The sequence below is a fragment of the Thalassophryne amazonica genome, chromosome 4, assembly GCF_902500255.1.
Source record: "Thalassophryne amazonica chromosome 4, fThaAma1.1, whole genome shotgun sequence".
Taxonomy (NCBI): Eukaryota; Metazoa; Chordata; class Actinopteri; order Batrachoidiformes; family Batrachoididae; genus Thalassophryne; species Thalassophryne amazonica.
In genome coordinates, this window is record NC_047106.1 from 141,013,269 (window position 1) to 141,032,449 (window position 19,181).

At 39.2% G+C, this 19,181-nt stretch overlaps 1 protein-coding gene across 1 annotated transcript in view; it reads right to left on the reverse strand.

Annotated features, from left to right (window-relative positions):
* fat3a (FAT atypical cadherin 3a) overlaps window positions 1-19,181 on the reverse strand; it is a 451,004-nt gene that overhangs the window by 224,905 nt on the left and 206,918 nt on the right. Inside the window, exon 6 of the mRNA XM_034168868.1 lies at window positions 10,468-10,782. Within this exon, the coding sequence (XP_034024759.1) occupies window positions 10,468-10,782 (315 nt within the window). The remainder of the gene's footprint in view (window positions 1-10,467; window positions 10,783-19,181) is intronic.

The window sequence follows — 19,181 nt, forward strand, 5'->3', positions numbered from 1 at the left end:
TTTAATTCCTGAATAAAGTGAGCATTTACAAACCTAAAAACTATTTTCCAACCAATTTAATTCTTGAATAAAATAAGCATTTACAAACCCAAAAACTATTTTCCAATCAATTTAATTCTTGAATAAAATAAGCATTTACAAACCCAAAAACTATTTTCCAATCAATTTAATTCCTGAATAAAGTGAGCATTTACAAACCCAAAAACTATTTTCCAATCAATTTAATTCCTGAATAAATTGAGCATTTACAAACCCAAAAACTATTTTCCAATCAATTTAATTCCTGAATAAAGTGAGCATTTACAAACCCAAAAACTATTTTCCAATCAATTTAATTCCTGAATAAAGTGAGCATTTACAAACCCAAAAACTATTTTCCAATCAATTTAATTCCTGAATAAAGTGAGCATTTACAAACCTAAAAACTATTTTCCTGTTGTGTGTTGGGGGGGTTTGGCTGGACAAGGTTGGGTTGTTTTGTGTTTATTTTCCTTCCCAGGTGATTTGGGGCTGTTCTCTGAGGAAAATGTGCTGCAGAAGAGTCTCTCTCCTCTGTTACGATGATTGGCTGCACCTGTTGCATTCTCGTGCGGCTCTCTATCAGGACAATCCACGACACCTGTGATGTTCACGTGCAGATCTGAGGACTTCCAGCTGGTACCAATGTAGTGATGAAGAACTACATTTAAACCAGCAGTGAGTTGGATAAGATTGCCGGAGAATACGACCTTGTGACGACCGTGTGGGGACGCTGAGGGCCGTTTCAGAGTCTGACATCGCGCCTGTGAAGGAGGACGAGGGTGAGGGTCAGCACACGACAGAGATGAATATTCTGAAAAGTTTATCCGTGAATGTAAATTGGCGTTTATACGCAGCTATAAGTAATTATTGGTGGAAATTGTTTGGCGTGCTCCTCACGGCAGTGGCGTGTGGATTAATGATCCTCCACTAGCTGTGAGCAGCAGCCTCTTTGAACTAAGTTTTGAAACCAGACCTAAACGTGTAGCTGATAAGTTTGCCTCTAAACAATATTTCGTAGTAATAAGTGTTGAATAATCTCATCTCTGTTCCTCCTTCGCAGAGTACAGTCTGGGAAAGTCACCTGGGGGGGGGGGGTGTTGGCAGAACTCCTGAGTCCTGAACGTTCGGACTCTGACTGTTGAGACGCTGAGAGAGCACGCAGCCTTTTCACCTCACCAGAACTATAATTATTTAGTATTTCATGTATAGCACAAAGGGAGAAAAATAAATGTTTTCTTTTTGGAACTGCTTCTGATTATTTCATGCTGGGTTCAGTCAGATACTGAACCGCTCCTCAATCCGCGTCTAATCCATAACATTTCCAACCAATTTAATTCCTGAATAAAGTGAGCATTTACAAACCCGCCTCTACTGGTGGTTGGCTCTCACTGCGGTATTGTATCACGTCCTGTTCCGGAGCACAGCGGTGTTTTCCTGTATCTGTTAGCTGTTAATCTGCGCAGTTAGATTGATCTAGATAATTAGATAACGATTTGTTTCACAGTGTAATCTTCACGTGCCTTAACTAAAGCACTCCCTCTGCTGAATCACCTCTAAATTATTTACACATTATTCACTTTGTGTGTTTTTAGGAATCCGCTAGCTTAGCGCAGCTACTAGCTCTTAGCCGGTTTAGCATGGCGGCTTCTCCTGTCTCTCCTGCACTTTTCTGCTCTGGGTGTGAAATGTTTATATTCCTCGGCCTCCTTTAGCAGTAATGGTACTTGTAAAAAGTGTAGCTTATTTGTAGCTTTGGAGGCCAGGCTGGGTGAACTGGAGACTCGGCTCCGCACCGTGGAAAATTCTACAGCTAGCCAGGCCCCTGTAGTCGGTGCGGACCAAGGTAGCTTAGCCGCCGTTAGTTACCCCCTGGCAGATCCCGAGCAGCCGGGAAAGCAGGCCGACTGGGTGACTGTGAGGAGGAAGCGTAGCCCTAAACAGAAGCCCCGTGTACACCGCCAACCCGTTCACATTTCTAACCGTTTTTCCCCACACACCCGCCGAGGATCAAACTCTGGTTATTGGCGACTCTGTTTTGAGAAATGTGAAGTTAGCAACACCAGCAACCATAGTCAATTGTTTTCCGGGGGCCAGAGCAGGCGACATTGAAGGAAATTTGAAACTGCTGGCTAAGGCTAAGTGTAAATTTGGTAAGATTGCAATTCACGTCGGCAGTAATGACACCCGGTTACGCCAATCGGAGGTCACTAAAATTAACATTGAATCGGTGTGTAACTTTGCAAAAACAATGTCGGACTCTGTAGTTGTTCTCTGGGCCCCTCCCCAATCGGCCCGGGAGTGACATGTTTAGCCGCATGTTCTCCTTGAATTGCTGGCTGTCTGAGTGGTGTCCAAAAAATGAGGTGGGCTTCATAGATAATTGGCAAAGCTTCTGGGGAAAATCTGGTCTTGTTAGGAGAGACGGCATCCATCCCACTTTGGATGGAGCAGCTCTCATTTCTAGAAATCTGGCCAATTTTCTTAAATCCTCCAAACCGTGACTATCCAGGGTTGGGACCAGGAAGCAGAGTTGTAGTCTTACACACTTCTCTGCAGCTTCTCTCCCCCTGCCATCCCCTCATTACCCCATCCCCGTAGAGACGGTGCCTGCTCCCAGACCACCAATAACCAGCAAAAATCTATTTAAGCATAAAAATTCAAAAAGAAAAAATAATATAGCACCTTCAACTGCACCACAGACTAAAACAGTTAAATGTGGTCTATTAAACATTAGGTCTCTCTCTTCTAAGTCCCTGTTAGTAAATGATATAATAATTGATCAACATATTGATTTATTCTGTCTTACAGAAACCTGGTTACAGCAGGATGAATATGTTAGTTTAAATGAGTCAACACCCCCGAGTCACACTAACTGCCAGAATGCTCGTAGCACGGGCCGAGGCGGAGGATTAGCAGCAATCTTCCATTCCAGCTTATTAATTAATCAAAAACCCAGACAGAGCTTTAATTCATTTGAAAGCTTGACTCTTAGTCTTGTCCATCCAAATTGGAAGTCCCAAAAACCAGTTTTATTTGTTGTTATCTATCGTCCTCCTGGTCGTTACTGTGAGTTTCTCTGTGAATTTTCAGACCTTTTGTCTGACTTAGTGCTTAGCTCAGATAAGATAATTATAGTGGGCGATTTTAACATCCACACAGATGCTGAGAATGACAGCCTCAGCACTGCATTTAATCTATTATTAGACTCAATTGGCTTTGCTCAAAATGTAAATGAGTCCACCCACCACTTTAATCATATCTTAGATCTTGTTCTGACTTATGGTATGGAAATTGAAGACTTAACAGTATTCCCTGAACTCCCTTCTGTCTGATCATTTCTTAATAACATTTACATTTACTCTGATGGACTACCCAGCAGTGGGGAATAACTTTCATTACACTAGAAGTCTTTGAGAAAGCGCTGTAACTAGGTTTAAGGATATGATTCCTTCTTTATGTTCTCTAATGCCATATACCAACACAGTGGAGAGTAGCTACCTAAACTCTGTAAGTGATATAGAGTATCTCGTCAATAGTTTTACATCCTCATTGAAGACAACTTTGGATGCTGTAGCTCCTCTGAAAAAGAGAGCTTTAAATCAGAAGTGCCTGACTCCGTGGTATAACACAAACTCGCAGCTTAAAGCAGATAACCCGTAGGTTGGAGAGGAAATGGCGTCTCACTAATTTAGAAGATCTTCACTTAGCCTGGAAAAAGAGTCTGATGCTCTATAAAAAAAGCCCTCCGTAAAGCTAGGACATCTTACTACTCATCACTAATTGAAGAAAATAAGAACAACCCCAGGTTTCTTTTCAGCACTGTAGCCAGGCTGACAAAGAGTCAGAGCTCTATTGAGCCGAGTATTCCTTTAACTTTAACTAGTAATGACTTCATGACTTTTTTTGCTAATAAAATTTTAACTATTAGAGAAAAAATTACTCATAACCATCACAAAGACGTATCGTTATCTTTGGCTGCTTTCAGTGATGCCGGTATTTGGTTAGACTCTTTCTCTCAGATTGTTCTGTCTGAGTTATTTTCATTAGTTACTTCATCCAAACCATCAACATGTCTATTAGACCCCATTCCTCCCAGGCTGCTCAAGGAAGCCCTACCATTATTTAATGCTTCGATCTTAAATATGATCAATCTATCTTTATTAGTTGGCTATGTACCACAGGCTTTTAAGGTGGCAGTAATTAAACCATTACTTAAAAAGCCATCACTTGACCCAGCTATCTTAGCTAATTATAGGCCAATCTCCAACCTTCCTTTTCTCTCAAAAATTCTTGAAAGGGTAGTTGTAAAACAGCTAACTGATCATCTGCAGAGGAATGGTCTATTTGAAGAGTTTCAGTCAGGTTTTAGAATTCATCATAGTACAGAAACAGCATTAGTGAAGGTTACAAATGATCTTCTTATGGCCTCAGACAGTGGACTCATCTCTGTGCTTGTTCTGTTAGACCTCAGTGCTGCTTTTGATACTGTTGACCATAAAATTTTATTACAGAGATTAGAGCATGCCATAGGTATTAAAGGCACTGCGCTGCGGTGGTTTGAATCACATTTATCTAATAGATTACAATTTGTTCATGTAAATGGGGAATCTTCTTCACAGCCTAAGGTTAATTATGGAGTTCCACAAGGTTCTGTGCTAGGACCAATTTTATTCACTTTATACATGCTTCCCTTAGGCAGTATTATTAGATGGCATTGCTTAAATTTTCATTGTTACGCAGATGACACCCAGCTTTATCTATCCATGAAGCCAGAGGACACACACCAATTAGCTAAACTGCAGGATTGTCTTACAGACATAAGGACATGGATGACCTCTAATTTCCTGCTTTTAAACTCAGATAAAACTAAAGTTATTGTACTTGGCCCCACAAATCTTAGAAACATGGTGTCTAACCAGATCCTTACTCTGGATGGCATTACCCTGACCTCTAGTAACACTGTGAGAAATCTTGGAGTCATTTTTGATCAGGATATGTCATTCAAAGCCCATATTAAACAAATATGTAGGACTGCTTTTTTGCATTTACGCAGTATCTCTAAAATTAGAAAGGTCTTGTCTCAGAGTGATGCTGAAAAACTAATTCATGCATTTATTTCCTCTAGGCTGGACTATTGTAATTCATTATTATCAGGTTGTCCTAAAAGTTCCCCAAAAAGCCTTCAGTTAATTCAAAATGCTGCAGCTAGAGTACTAACGGGGACTAGAAGGAGAGAGCATATCTCACCCATATTGGCGTCTCTTCATTGGCTTCCTGTTAATTCTAGAATAGAATTTAAAATTCTTCTTCTTACTTATAAGGTTTTGAATAATCAGGTCCCATCTTATCTTAGGGACCTCGTAGTACCATATCACCCCAATAGAGCGCTGCGCTCTCAGACTGCAGGCTTACTTGTAGTTCCTAGGGTTTGTAAGAGTAGAATGGGAGGCAGAGCCTTCAGCTTTCAGGCTCCTCTCCTGTGGAACCAGCTCCCAATTCAGATCAGGGAGACAGACACCCTCTCTACTTTTAAGATTAGGCTTAAAACTTTCCTTTTTGCTAAAGCTTATAGTTAGGGCTGGATCAGGTGACCCTGAACCATCCCTTAGTTATGCTGCTATAGACTTAGACTGCTGGGGGGTTCCCATGATGCACTGAGTGTTTCTTTCTCTTTTTGCTCTGTATGCACCACTCTGCATTTAATCATTAGTGATTGATCTCTGCTCCCCTCCACAGCATGTCTTTTTCCTGGTTCTCTCCCTCAGCCCCAACCAGTCGAAGCAGAAGACTGCCCCTCCCTGAGCGTGGTTCTGCTGGAGGGTTTTTCCTGTTAAAAGGGAGTTTTTCCTTCCCACTGTCGCCAAGTGCTTGCTCACAGGGGGTCGTTTTGACCGTTGGGGTTTTTACGTAATTATTGTATGGCCTTGCCTTACAGTATAAAGCGCCTTGGGGCAACTGTTTGTTGTGATTTGGCGCTATATAAATAAAATTGATTGAATTGATTGATTGAAACCCAAAAACTATTTTCCAACCAAGTTAATTCCTGAATAAAGGGAGCATTTACAAACCCAAAAACTATTTTCCAATCCATTTAATTCCTGAATAAAGGGAGCATTTACAAACCCAAAAACAATTTTCCAACCAATTTAATTCCTGAATAAAGTGAGCATTTACAAACCTAAAAACTATTTTCCAACCAATTTAATTCCTGAATAAAGTGAGCATTTACAAACCCAAAAACTATTTTCGAACCAATTTAATTCATGAATAAAATAAGCATTTACAAACCCAAAAACTATTTTCGAACCAATTTAATTCCTGAATAAAGTGAGCATTTACAAACCCAAAAACTATTTTCCAAGCCATTTAATTCCTGAATAAAGCGAGCATTCACAAACCCAAAAACTATTTTCCAATCCATTTAATTCCTGAATAAAGTGAGCATTTACAAACCCAAAAACTATTTTCCAATCCATTTAATTCCTGAATAAAGTGAGCATTTACAAACCCAAAAACTATTTTCCAATCCATTTAATTCCTGAATAAAGTGAGCATTTACAAACCCAAAATCTACTTTCCAATCCATTTAATTCCTGAATAAAGTGAGCATTTACAAACCCAAAAACTATTTTCCAACCAATTTAATTCCTGAATAAAGTGAACATTTACAAACCCCAAAACTATTTTCCAACCAATTTAATTCCTGAATAAAGTGAGCATTTACAAACCCAAAAACTATTTTCCAATCCATTTAATTCCTGAATAAAGTGAGCATTTACAAACCCAAAAACTATTTTCCAATCCATTTAATTTCTGAATAAAGTGAGCATTTACAAACCCAAAAACTATTTTCCAATCCATTTAATTCTTGAATAAAGTGAGCATTTACAAACCCAAAAACTACTTTCCAATCCATTTAATTCCTGAATAAAGTGAGCATTTACAAACCCAAAAACTATTTTCCAACCAATTTAATTCCTGAATAAAGTGAGCATTTACAAACCCAAAAACTATTTTCCAACCAATTTAATTCCTGAATAAAGTGAGCATTTACAAACCCAAAAACTATTTTCCAACCAATTTAATTCCTGAATAAAGTGAGCATTTACAAACCCAAAAACTATTTTCCAACCAATTTAATTCCTGAATAAAGTGAGCATTTACAAACCCAAAAACTATTTTCCAATCCATTTAATTCCTGAATAAAGTGAGCATTTACAAACCCAAAAACTATTTTCCAATCCATTTAATTCCTGAATAAAGTGAGCATTTACAAACCCAAAAACTATTTTCCAACCAATTTAATTCCTGAATAAAGTGAGCATTTACAAACCCCAAAACTATTTTCCAATCCATTTAATTCCTGAATAAAGTGAGCATTTACAAACCCAAAAACTATTTTCCAATCCATTTAATTCCTGAATAAAGTGAGCATTTACAAACCCAAAAACTATTTTCCAATCCATTTAATTCCTGAATAAAGTGAACATTTACAAACCCAAAAACTACTTTCCAATCCATTTAATTCCCGAATAAAGTGAGCATTTACAAACCCAAAAACTATTTTCCAACCAATTTAATTCCTGAATAAAGTGAACATTTACAAACCCCAAAACTATTTTCCAACCAATTTAATTCCTGAATAAAGTGAGCATTTACAAACCCCAAAACTATTTTCCAATCCATTTAATTCCTGAATAAAGTGAGCATTTACAAACCCAAAAACTATTTTCCAATCCATTTAATTCCTGAATAAAGTGAGCATTTACAAACCCAAAAACTATTTTCCAATCCATTTAATTCCTGAATAAAGTGATCATTTACAAACCCAAAAACTATTTTCCAATCCATTTAATTCCTGAATAAAGTGAGCATTTACAAACCCAAAATCTACTTTCCAATCCATTTAATTCCTGAATAAAGTGAGCATTTACAAACCCAAAAACTATTTTCCAACCAATTTAATTCCTGAATAAAGTGAACATTTACAAACCCCAAAACTATTTTCCAACCAATTTAATTCCTGAATAAAGTGAGCATTTACAAACCCAAAAACTATTTTCCAATCCATTTAATTCCTGAATAAAGTGAGCATTTACAAACCCAAAAACTATTTTCCAATCCATTTAATTTCTGAATAAAGTGAGCATTTACAAACCCAAAAACTATTTTCCAATCCATTTAATTCTTGAATAAAGTGAGCATTTACAAACCCAAAAACTACTTTCCAATCCATTTAATTCCTGAATAAAGTGAGCATTTACAAACCCAAAAACTATTTTCCAACCAATTTAATTCCTGAATAAAGTGAGCATTTACAAACCCAAAAACTATTTTCCAACCAATTTAATTCCTGAATAAAGTGAGCATTTACAAACCCAAAAACTATTTTCCAACCAATTTAATTCCTGAATAAAGTGAACATTTACAAACCCCAAAACTATTTTCCAACCAATTTAATTCCTGAATAAAGTGAGCATTTACAAACCCAAAAACTATTTTCCAATCCATTTAATTCCTGAATAAAGTGAGCATTTACAAACACAAAAACTACTTTCCAATCCATTTAATTCCCGAATAAAGTGAGCATTTACAAACCCAAAAACTATTTTCCAACCAATTTAATTCCTGAATAAAGTGAACATTTACAAACCCCAAAACTATTTTCCAACCAATTTAATTCCTGAATAAAGTGAGCATTTACAAACCCCAAAACTATTTTCCAATCCATTTAATTCCTGAATAAAGTGAGCATTTACAAACCCCAAAACTATTTTCCAATCCATTTAATTCCTGAATAAAGTGAGCATTTACAAACCCAAAAACTATTTTCCAATCCATTTAATTCCTGAATAAAGTGAACATTTACAAACCCCAAAACTATTTTCCAACCAATTTAATTCCTGAATAAAGTGAGCATTTACAAACCCCAAAACTATTTTCCAATCCATTTAATTCCTGAATAAAGTGAGCATTTACAAACCCAAAAACTATTTTCCAATCCATTTAATTCTTGAATAAAGTGAGCATTTACAAACCCAAAAACTACTTTCCAATCCATTTAATTCCTGAATAAAGTGAGCATTTACAAACCCAAAAACTATTTTCCAACCAATTTAATTCCTGAATAAAGTGAGCATTTACAAACCCAAAAACTATTTTCCAACCAATTTAATTCCTGAATAAAGTGAGCATTTACAAACCCAAAAACTATTTTCCAACCAATTAAATTCCTGAATAAAGTGAGCATTTACAAACCCAAAAACTATTTTCCAACCAATTTAATTCCTGAATAAAGTGAACATTTACAAACCCCAAAACTATTTTCCAACCAATTTAATTCCTGAATAAAGTGAGCATTTACAAACCCAAAAACTATTTTCCAATCCATTTAATTCCTGAATAAAGTGAGCATTTACAAACCCAAAAACTATTTTCCAATCCATTTAATTCCTGAATAAAGTGAGCATTTACAAACCCAAAAACTATTTTCCAACCCATTTATTTCCTGAATAAAGTGAGCATTTACAAACTGAAAAAAAAAATATATATATATTTTCCAACCAATTTAATTCCTGAATAAAGTGAGCATTTACAAACCCAAAAACTATTTTCCAATCCATTTAATTCCTGAATAAAGTGAGCATTTACAAACCCAAAATCTACTTTCCAATCCATTTAATTCCCGAATAAAGTGAGCATTTACAAACCCAAAAACTATTTTCCAATCCATTTAATTCTTGAATAAAGTGAGCATTTACAAACCCAAAAACTACTTTCCAATCCATTTAATTCCTGAATAAAGTGAGCATTTACAAACCCAAAAACTATTTTCCAACCAATTTAATTCCTGAATAAAGTGAGCATTTACAAACCCAAAAACTATTTTCCAACCAATTTAATTCCTGAATAAAGTGAACATTTACAAACCCCAAAACTATTTTCCAACCAATTTAATTCCTGAATAAAGTGAGCATTTACAAACCCAAAAACTATTTTCCAATCCATTTAATTCCTGAATAAAGTGAGCATTTACAAACACAAAAACTATTTTCCAATCCATTTAATTCCTGAATAAAGTGAGCATTTACAAACCCAAAAACTATTTTCCAATCCATTTAATTCCTGAATAAAGTGAGCATTTACAAACCCAAAAACTATTTTCCAATCCATTTAATTCCTGAATAAAGTGAGCATTTACAAACCCAAAAACTATGTTCAACCAATTTAATTCCTGAATAAAGTGAGAATTTACAAACGAAAAACTATTTTCCAACCAATTTAATTCCTGAATAAAGTGAGCATTTACAAACCCAAAAACTATTTTCCAACCAATTTAATTCCTGAATAAAGTGAGCATTTACAAACCCCAGCTGTCACCAGACTGGACATTTTATGTCCTAAAACGTCTTAAACCTGTAAATAATTGACAGAGTAGTTACATACGGTCAGAATGTCGTAGCTGCCGGCACTGAAGGCCTTGCGTGATGACACCATGGCGGTCTTGGGGTCAATGAAGAACTTCCCATCCTCGTTGCCGTCCACGATGCTGTAGGAGAGGTCACTGTTGGGCCCGTCGTCAAGGTCATAGGCGAAGACGCGGTAGATGGCCTCCCCCTTCTTTTTGCGTTCTCGCTCTGGTAGTTTGACCTGATAAACCTTCTCCGGAAACATGGGCTTGTTGTCGTTTTCATCCAGGACCTGGACCATCACCCAGACTGTACTCTGTCTTGGACTGGGACCTCCATCTGACACCAACACCTGTAAGGCAGGACACAAAAACACAACCAGTCAATACCCAGCTCCAGTTTAGGAGGTTTAAGGACCAGATGTGGCCCTGAAATCTGAAACTCTTCCCCAGGCGATGTGGGCCAACTTCAGGCACGCTCTAGAATGACAAACTGATAACAAGCTGCACCCTCCAGTTTGTTTTTTTTTTTTTTTACATTTCTAATATAATTTCAAATGTGGACAGTCGGTGGGAGCAGCATACATTTCTTTGCGCTCCTAAACTCAAATGGCCTTTTCTGAAAATATTTTTTCTTCATCTCATCACTGAATTACTGCAGGGATTCATTCACTAAGAAAACCATCTGTCATTCCAGGAAAACAGAAGAGCTGCATTCAGCGTGGAGAGAGACGATCGCACAATCAGTTACAGTCACCGCTAAACGCAATCACAATTAATTACAATTAAACACAACCAGGCAGCGACACGTGTGCCCTCAGGGGTGTTTTCTGCTGCTCGTGCTGATCTGAAATGAAAAAAAGGCTCAGTTCAAAATGTACTTTTTAACAGGTAACAGGGATCTTAAAAAAAAGGAGAGAGCTAACATGAGTCTCACCTAATCCAGCTCAGGTTCAACACCCACATCTGTCCAGGCCATCAGTTCCAGGCCAGATTAAAACTGTTTCAAAAAAGATCTGTTTTTGAGTGATCCAGCTAACAAACACACAAACCATCAGAAGGTGCTGTCAATCTGTCCAGCTGTGACTTCAGTTGCTATGGGATTGCTGCTTCTGTTGCTATGGGACTAGTGGTTTGGTCACTGTGCGACTGCTGGTTTTGTTGCTATGGGACCATTGGTTCGGTTGCTATGGGATTGGTGGTTTTGTTGCTATGGGACCAGTGGTTCTGTTGCTATGGGACTGCTGGTTTTGTTGGTATGGGACTTTTGGTTTTGTTGCTATGGGACTGCTGGTTTTGTTTCTATGGGACTGGTAGTTCGGTTGCTACGGGACTGCTGGTTTTGTTGGTATGGGACTGCTGGTTTTGTGGGTATGGGACTGCTGGTTTTGTGGGTATGGGACTGCTGGTTTTGTGGGTATGGGACTGCTGGTTTTGTTGCTATGGGACTGCTGGTTTTGTTGCTGTGGGACTGGTTTTTCGGTTGGTATGGGACTGCTGGTTTTGTTGCTATGGGACTGGTAGTTCAGTTGGTATGGGACTGCTGGTTTTGTTGCTATGGGACTGGTAGTTCGGTTGGTATGGGACTGCTGGTTTTGTTGCTATGGGACTGCTGGTTTTGTTGCTATGGGACTAGTAGTTTGGTTGCTATGGGACTGCTGGTTTTGTTGCTATGGTACTAGTAGTTTGGTTGCTATGGGACTGCTGGGTTTGTTGCTGTGGGACTGGTTTTTCGGTTGGTATGGGACTGCTGGTTTTGTTGCTATGGGACTGGTAGTTCAGTTGGTATGGGACTGCTGGTTTTGTTGCTATGGGACTGGTAGTTCGGTTGGTAAGGGACTGCTGGTTTTGTTGCTATGGGACTGGTAGTTCGGTTGGTATGGGACTGCTGGTTTTGTTGCTATGGGACTGGTAGTTTGGTTGGTATGGGACTGCTGGTTTTGTTGCTATGGGACTGGTAGTTTGGTTGCTATGGGACTGGTAGTTTAGTTGGTATGGGACTGCTGGTTTTGTTGCTATGGGACTGGTAGTTCGGTTGCTATGGGACTGCTGGTTTTGTTGCTATGGGACTGGTAGTTTGGTTGCTATGGGACTGGTAGTTTGGTTGCTATGGGACTGGTAGTTCGGTTGGTATGGGACTGCTGGTTTTGTTGCTATGGGATTGGTAGTTCGGTTGCTATGGGACTGCTGGTTTTGTTGCCTTGAGACTGGTAGTTCGGTTGCTATGGGACTGCTGGTTTTGTTGCTGTGGGATTGGTAGTTCGGTTGCTATGAGACTGCTGGTTTTGTTGCTATGGGACAGGTAGTTCGTTTGCTATGGGACTGCTGGTTTTGTTGCTATGGGACTGGTAGTTCGGTTGCTATGGGACTGCTGGTTTTGTTGCTGTGGGATTGGCAGTTCGGTTGCTATGGGACTGCTGGTTTGTTACTATGGGACTCGTAGTTCAGTTGGTATGGGACTGCTGGTTTTGTTGCTATGGGACTGGTAGTTCGGTTGGTATGGGACTGCTGGTTTTGTTGCTATGGGACTGGTAGTTTGGTTGGTATGGGACTGCTGGTTTTGTTGCTATGGGACTGGTAGTTTGGTTGCTATGGGACTGGTAGTTTAGTTGGTATGGGACTGCTGGTTTTGTTGCTATGGGACTGGTAGTTCGGTTGCTATGGGACTGCTGGTTTTGTTGCTATGGGACTGGTAGTTTGGTTGCTATGGGACTGGTAGTTTGGTTGCTATGGGACTGGTAGTTCGGTTGGTATGGGACTGCTGGTTTTGTTGCTATGGGATTGGTAGTTCGGTTGCTATGGGACTGCTGGTTTTGTTGCCTTGAGACTGGTAGTTCGGTTGCTATGGGACTGCTGGTTTTGTTGCTGTGGGATTGGTAGTTCGGTTGCTATGAGACTGCTGGTTTTGTTGCTATGGGACAGGTAGTTCGGTTGCTATGGGACTGCTGGTTTTGTTGCTATGGGACTGGTAGTTCGGTTGCTATGGGACTGCTGGTTTTGTTGCTGTGGGATTGGCAGTTCGGTTGCTATGGGACTGCTGGTTTGTTACTATGGGACTCGTAGTTCAGTTGGTATGGGACTGCTGGTTTTGTTGCTATGGGACTCGTAGTTCAGTTGGTATGGGACTGCTGGTTTTGTTGCTATGGGACTCGTAGTTCAGTTGGTATGGGACTGCTGGTTTTGTTGCTATGGGACTCGTAGTTCAGTTGGTATGGGACTGCTGGTTTTGTTGCTATGGGACTGCTGGTTTTGTTGCTATGGGACTCGTAGTTCAGTTGGTATGGGACTGTGATTTTGTTGCTATGGGATTGGCAGTTCGGTTGCTATGGGACTGCTGGTTTTGTTGCTATGGGACTGGTAGTTCAGTTCGCATGGGACTATGATTTTGTTGCTCTGGGATTTGTAGTTTGGTTGCTATGGGACTGTGCCAGTAACTGTGTAAATTAGTGTCTGAGTAGTTATTTTACACTGAGGAAAGGATCCACGCTGCACTGAGGACATCAGAACCCATCCAGGAGATTGTGATGGTCTGGTCTTTGATCTGGGTCCCTGCTCTTATCAATGACTCTAGTCAGCTGCAGGAGGATGAAGGAATGATGAACCTTGTCTCCTGTTTATGAACACAACAGGAGCTTTATTACCGCTGGACAAAACACACATCCCAAACTGAAGAGGTTTTATGCAGCAGATCCTCTGTTTCTGATACATCTCCTAGATTCTCTGGATCTCCTTGAGATATCCTCTAGATCTCCACAGGATCACCTCTGGATCTCATCGGGATCACCTCTGGATCTCCTCAGCATCTCCCCAGTATCTCCTCTGGATCTCCTCGTGACATTTCTATATTTGACATTCTCACAGTCTGTGCTGAAGCTCATCAAAATGTCCATGGGATCATTTGTGCCACACAAAAACAGGTGTGGACAGCCACACCTGTTTTTGTTTTATCATGAACATGAAGCCAAGAAACCAGAGTCTCAGAAAACCAGATCCACTGAGGCAAAAAGTTACAAGGTCACAGTACCTCATATTCACACATAAGATGATGATGAGACGAAGAAGTAAAAAGCACAAACGTCTGTCCCTTAGAGAGAAAGTACTGTAATACTACAGTGCATATACACAATTCCATCAGCAGTGATGGTGGCTAAGTGGTTAAGTGTGGTTGTTTCCCGCACTGAAGGTTCTCAGTTCAAACCCACCCCGATCCATTCTCCAGGAAGGGGATCTGGTGTAAAACCTACCAAATCAACATGCACATCCACCTTGGATCCGCTGTAGCAAAAACAAGGGACCAGTGGCGGGCACAGCTAACCAAAAAGTTAGCTTCAATACCTGCTATTCCGTGAATTGAAAAGTTAGCTTTTACAATGATAAATCAATAAACTGATAAAAAATGGAGTGGAAGCTACTAAGTCCAGGGAGTTGGGGGGTGCAGCTTTGTCTTCAAGAACCAAATTTGGCCCAAATGTAGACCAGAACATACCTTTTTCATTTTTGGAGGGCGCCAAGCCAAGCGCTCACTGGTGGCCACCATATCGGCTAAATCCAAGATGGCTGCCAACTAAAATGCAATTATATCAAACATAGGCTCATGAATGAAGGCACTTTATATTAAGTTTTTTACATCAAGGATTTGACCTCTGTTGTGACATTCACAGTCAGGATAACCCCCTAAAGGCACAGAAAACACCATTTGGCTGATTTAGTGGTCAGACGTGTGGCATTTCCAAATCAAATTTATTTTTCACATCATTTTAGATCATAAGAGAGTTGACAGTTGAGATGACAACTAAGCAGGAACACGTTTTTTTAAATTATTGAATGTTTGAATGTACAACTCTATATTGTCCAGACCTCCTTAGAGATTAAATTCTAATGAAATTAACGCATGCATGAAATTTGGCCCAGATGTAGAACAGACTAATTTCTGTTTTGGAGGCCCTTTGCCTTTTGATGTGAACAATGCAAGTGTGGCCACATGCGTGAATACTACCTCGCAAGCCGAGCACCAATCACATAGCAACTATGAGAAAATGTCGGTACTGAAGAGTCTGATCTAATAGAGGTGTCATCATTGTTCACACATCCACCTTCACACTTACACAACCCAGTGAAATTTATGAAGCCACGAGGCTCTTCTGGAACACGGGTGGTCAGACATTCTGAGGAGAAAGACCCATTGAAGGGCTCCTGTTTCTGGAGATAACATTCACGTAGGATCACTGCTGCCCACATCAGTAATGGGACATCATCTTGATGAATGTGGGAATCAGGAGCCTTGACCAACAGGTCAGCAGCCTTTCTCTTGTCAGACATATGGATTTCTACCACTGTCTGTATCTGTATCTGTACTCAGAGTGGGCTGGACCTAAACCAGAAGTGGGTGTGGTTTCACTGGAAATGGGCGGACTGAAGTCAATACATTATTTTAAGTCTGAATATGGATCGATCAAAAGTTGCTATATTTATTGTTTATTTGAAAACTATTTACAGAACAGCCTCAGAATTGAGATTCAATGTTTTTGATCACAACAGTAAAAGAACTATTTTACAGAACAAGTTTTTTTTTATAAACTCAGAACATTAATATTCTTAAGTGTATGAATTAATATTTACAGAACAGCCTCAGAATTGACATTCGGTGTAATAGGAAATTATGAACTACTAAGTATGCATGAACAAGAGTTGTCATACTCAACACAACTTTCTTTTTTTAATTATTTTTTTAATTTTATGATCAAACTTTGTTTTTTTCAATTTTTTATTTACTAACCTAACGTTCTTGGCTTTTTTTTTTTTTACACACAATGTTAAACAATGTTGATTAAGGTGTTTATGTGTGTGTGTGTGTGTGTGTGTGCATGTCTGTGTGACTGAGTGACTGTATGAGAGGGAGAGAGAGGTTGTTCGACTGACCAATTTATTTTTATGAACTGCAGTGAGAAAGTGTCAGATACTGCATGCAGCCATATACAATAAAAATATTAATATAGGCTACTTTGTGCGCTCAGCTATATGTGTGTATGTGTGTAAGTGGTCTGTAAGACTGTTTATTTTTTAATGATCTGTGTGAACTTGGTGATTCATGCAAACATCCAGTGAGGGCAAACAGGGAAATAATATGTTAGCTTTGTTCACTGTATTCTTCTCAAAAGCACCGCGTTCAGTACCAACAAAGTTTTCCAACTGACTTTATATCACCAACCAAACAAAGCGCAAACAGTTAAAAAAAAACCCAGACCGGAGTGGAGGCAGTGACCAACACGACATGAGCCTTTTCAGTTCTGTCTTGTCAAAAGCACCGCGTATGATACGAAACAAGTTCACCAAGTAACTTTAAATATCAGACAAACCGAAACAGATGTGAGCTGAAGAAAACCTAAGGAGTACTGAGAGAGCAACGTGAGACAGAATCAAGCCAAGCACAGAGCGCGAGATCAGTCCCTGTCTGTGTGTGTGTGAGAAGCTGCAGTGAGACATGTCTGTGTAGGGAGGGCCGGGTGCTGTGTGTGACTGGCTAATCACAGGACGTGAAGACATGTCAGTTACCCAATGAGGATTTTCCTTCAGCACGAGCACAGATATTGACGAGTTTTATGCGTATCATGCTTGTACTCGTCAAAAATGCTTTATCCGTACCGGATACTCATCTGAAACGTGTATCCGGCTCAACCCTATGGATTTCCTTCCCCTTTGAAAACTCATTCAGGGAGAAGACTAAGACGCTGTTCTTTGAATCAGGCTGAATGCAGCTCCCTGCTATCATGACATGGACTTCCCTGTCCTTCCCTCAGTGTTGGACACGTCTTTTGAGGCACTGATATCTTAAATACTGAGGCTGAATTCTGAGGTGTTTGGAACTACTCTGTGCACTGGTCCCTTCTCTTGATGTGAGAAATACTACAGTAGCTCTACAGGCTTTGTGATGTTTAGCAATATGTAATCTAAGTGTTGCTGCTATATTTGAGCCATCATTCAGCTGATCAAAGGGGACTGTAATACCAGAAGGAACAGCACTGATTTACTTGAAGTCATTCAGATCTCCCTCAAGTTCTTCCGTTCTTGATGTTTGCAACTGTTCATTTTTATCTGACTGACAAAGACAGCACAGTTCCCAACTGATATTTTCCATTGTTGACACAGTATTATGAATCAGTACAGATATCTTCAGCAGGTTCACTATTTATCACCACCACCAGTCCATGTAATTCATGCTCAGTAGTCTTCCTCACTAATCCAGCCAAGCACATTTGAAAAAGATTTATTAGGATTTATGTAAAGACTATTTATTAGTAGGTAAAATCACATAAACATAAATTGGCAGAATAAAAATTACAAAAGCAGTCATATCAGCAACCCATTCATGCATCCCTGAAAAAGACAGGAACGTGATTTCACAGTTATAAATGCAAATGTTTGTGGCCTTTATGGGCTCAACAGACCCTTAATCATCCAAACAATGCAACATACAAATTCTCAGACATGAAAAATACAGAGAAATAATCATTATATAGATTGTTATCATAGATGCCCAAATGTGACACCTAAAGCTGTAAAATTGCTCCCTATATGCCCTTGGGGGGTATCCTGACTGTGAATGTCAAAACAAACATCAGATTTGGAATCCTTGAGGTCAAAAACCTATAAAAAAAAAGTGCCTTCATTCATAATTCTACGACTTTAGGTTATGACTGCAGATCAGCTGGTGGCCATCTTGGATTTGGCCAACATGGCCCCAATGAGCCCCAGGCTTGGAGCCCTCCAAAAATGAAAATAGTATGTTCTGGTCTACTCCTGGGCCAAATTTCATGCTTGTACAAAAATCTGCACAGTTTACTCCCTAAAGGCCTAGACTATACAGCTAACCGAAAACCGCTAACTTTCTGTATTGATTCTGGTGAACTGTCAGCTACTGACAAGCCAGTTTGAGTTTAAGCACCACCAGTGCTTTTGAGCTGAATCAAAGGCAATCAGAAACCCAACACAAACAATGAGTCAGCACTGCTGTCTTTCTGCAGCTACTCACTGCTGTAAAGAAATCATTTTCATTCATAGCACACATAGCCCATGACGTGAGGCAGAAGTCATGAAAAGCAAAGCAGGTTTGACTTATGGTTTGATTTAAAAACCAAAATAATTTTGGATGGTTTATTTATATTAACATTAACTGTCATTTTTACAAAGTGAAAATATCACAAATATCTTTTAGTTTTAAAGTAATGCACTAATTCTGATTGTTTGAGCATTAAAACTGACAGATGCCCAGAGACATTATGGGAAATTGAGCCTCCTGATCACGGGTTGTTTGTAAAAAAACAAAAAAAAACAAAACAAAAAAACAACACACAAGTTAATGTGTCTGGTTTTTTCATTTGTAAAAAAAAAAAAGGCATTTGGAAAACTGAAAATTATGTTTTAAGTCTGACTGATTCAATGCCCTGAATAGCCACCACATGACAGTTGCATGCTATTGACACTTACACCGCCATCCAGTAGATGGCGGTGTTCTATGCATTTTGGGTCAAAATGTCATAAGGTCGCTATTCGCGTTGTATAAGTCAGACTTAAACAGAATTTCAGTTTTGCAGATGCCCAGTGGTGGGCACAGCTAACCAAAAAATTAGCTTGATAATTAGTGAACCGAAAAGTTATCTTTTATAAAGCTAAAACGATAAACCACCCAAAAATTTATCGGAAGCTACAGATAACCAATAACTTCCAGTATTGTCTCCGGTACACCCGCGACTAC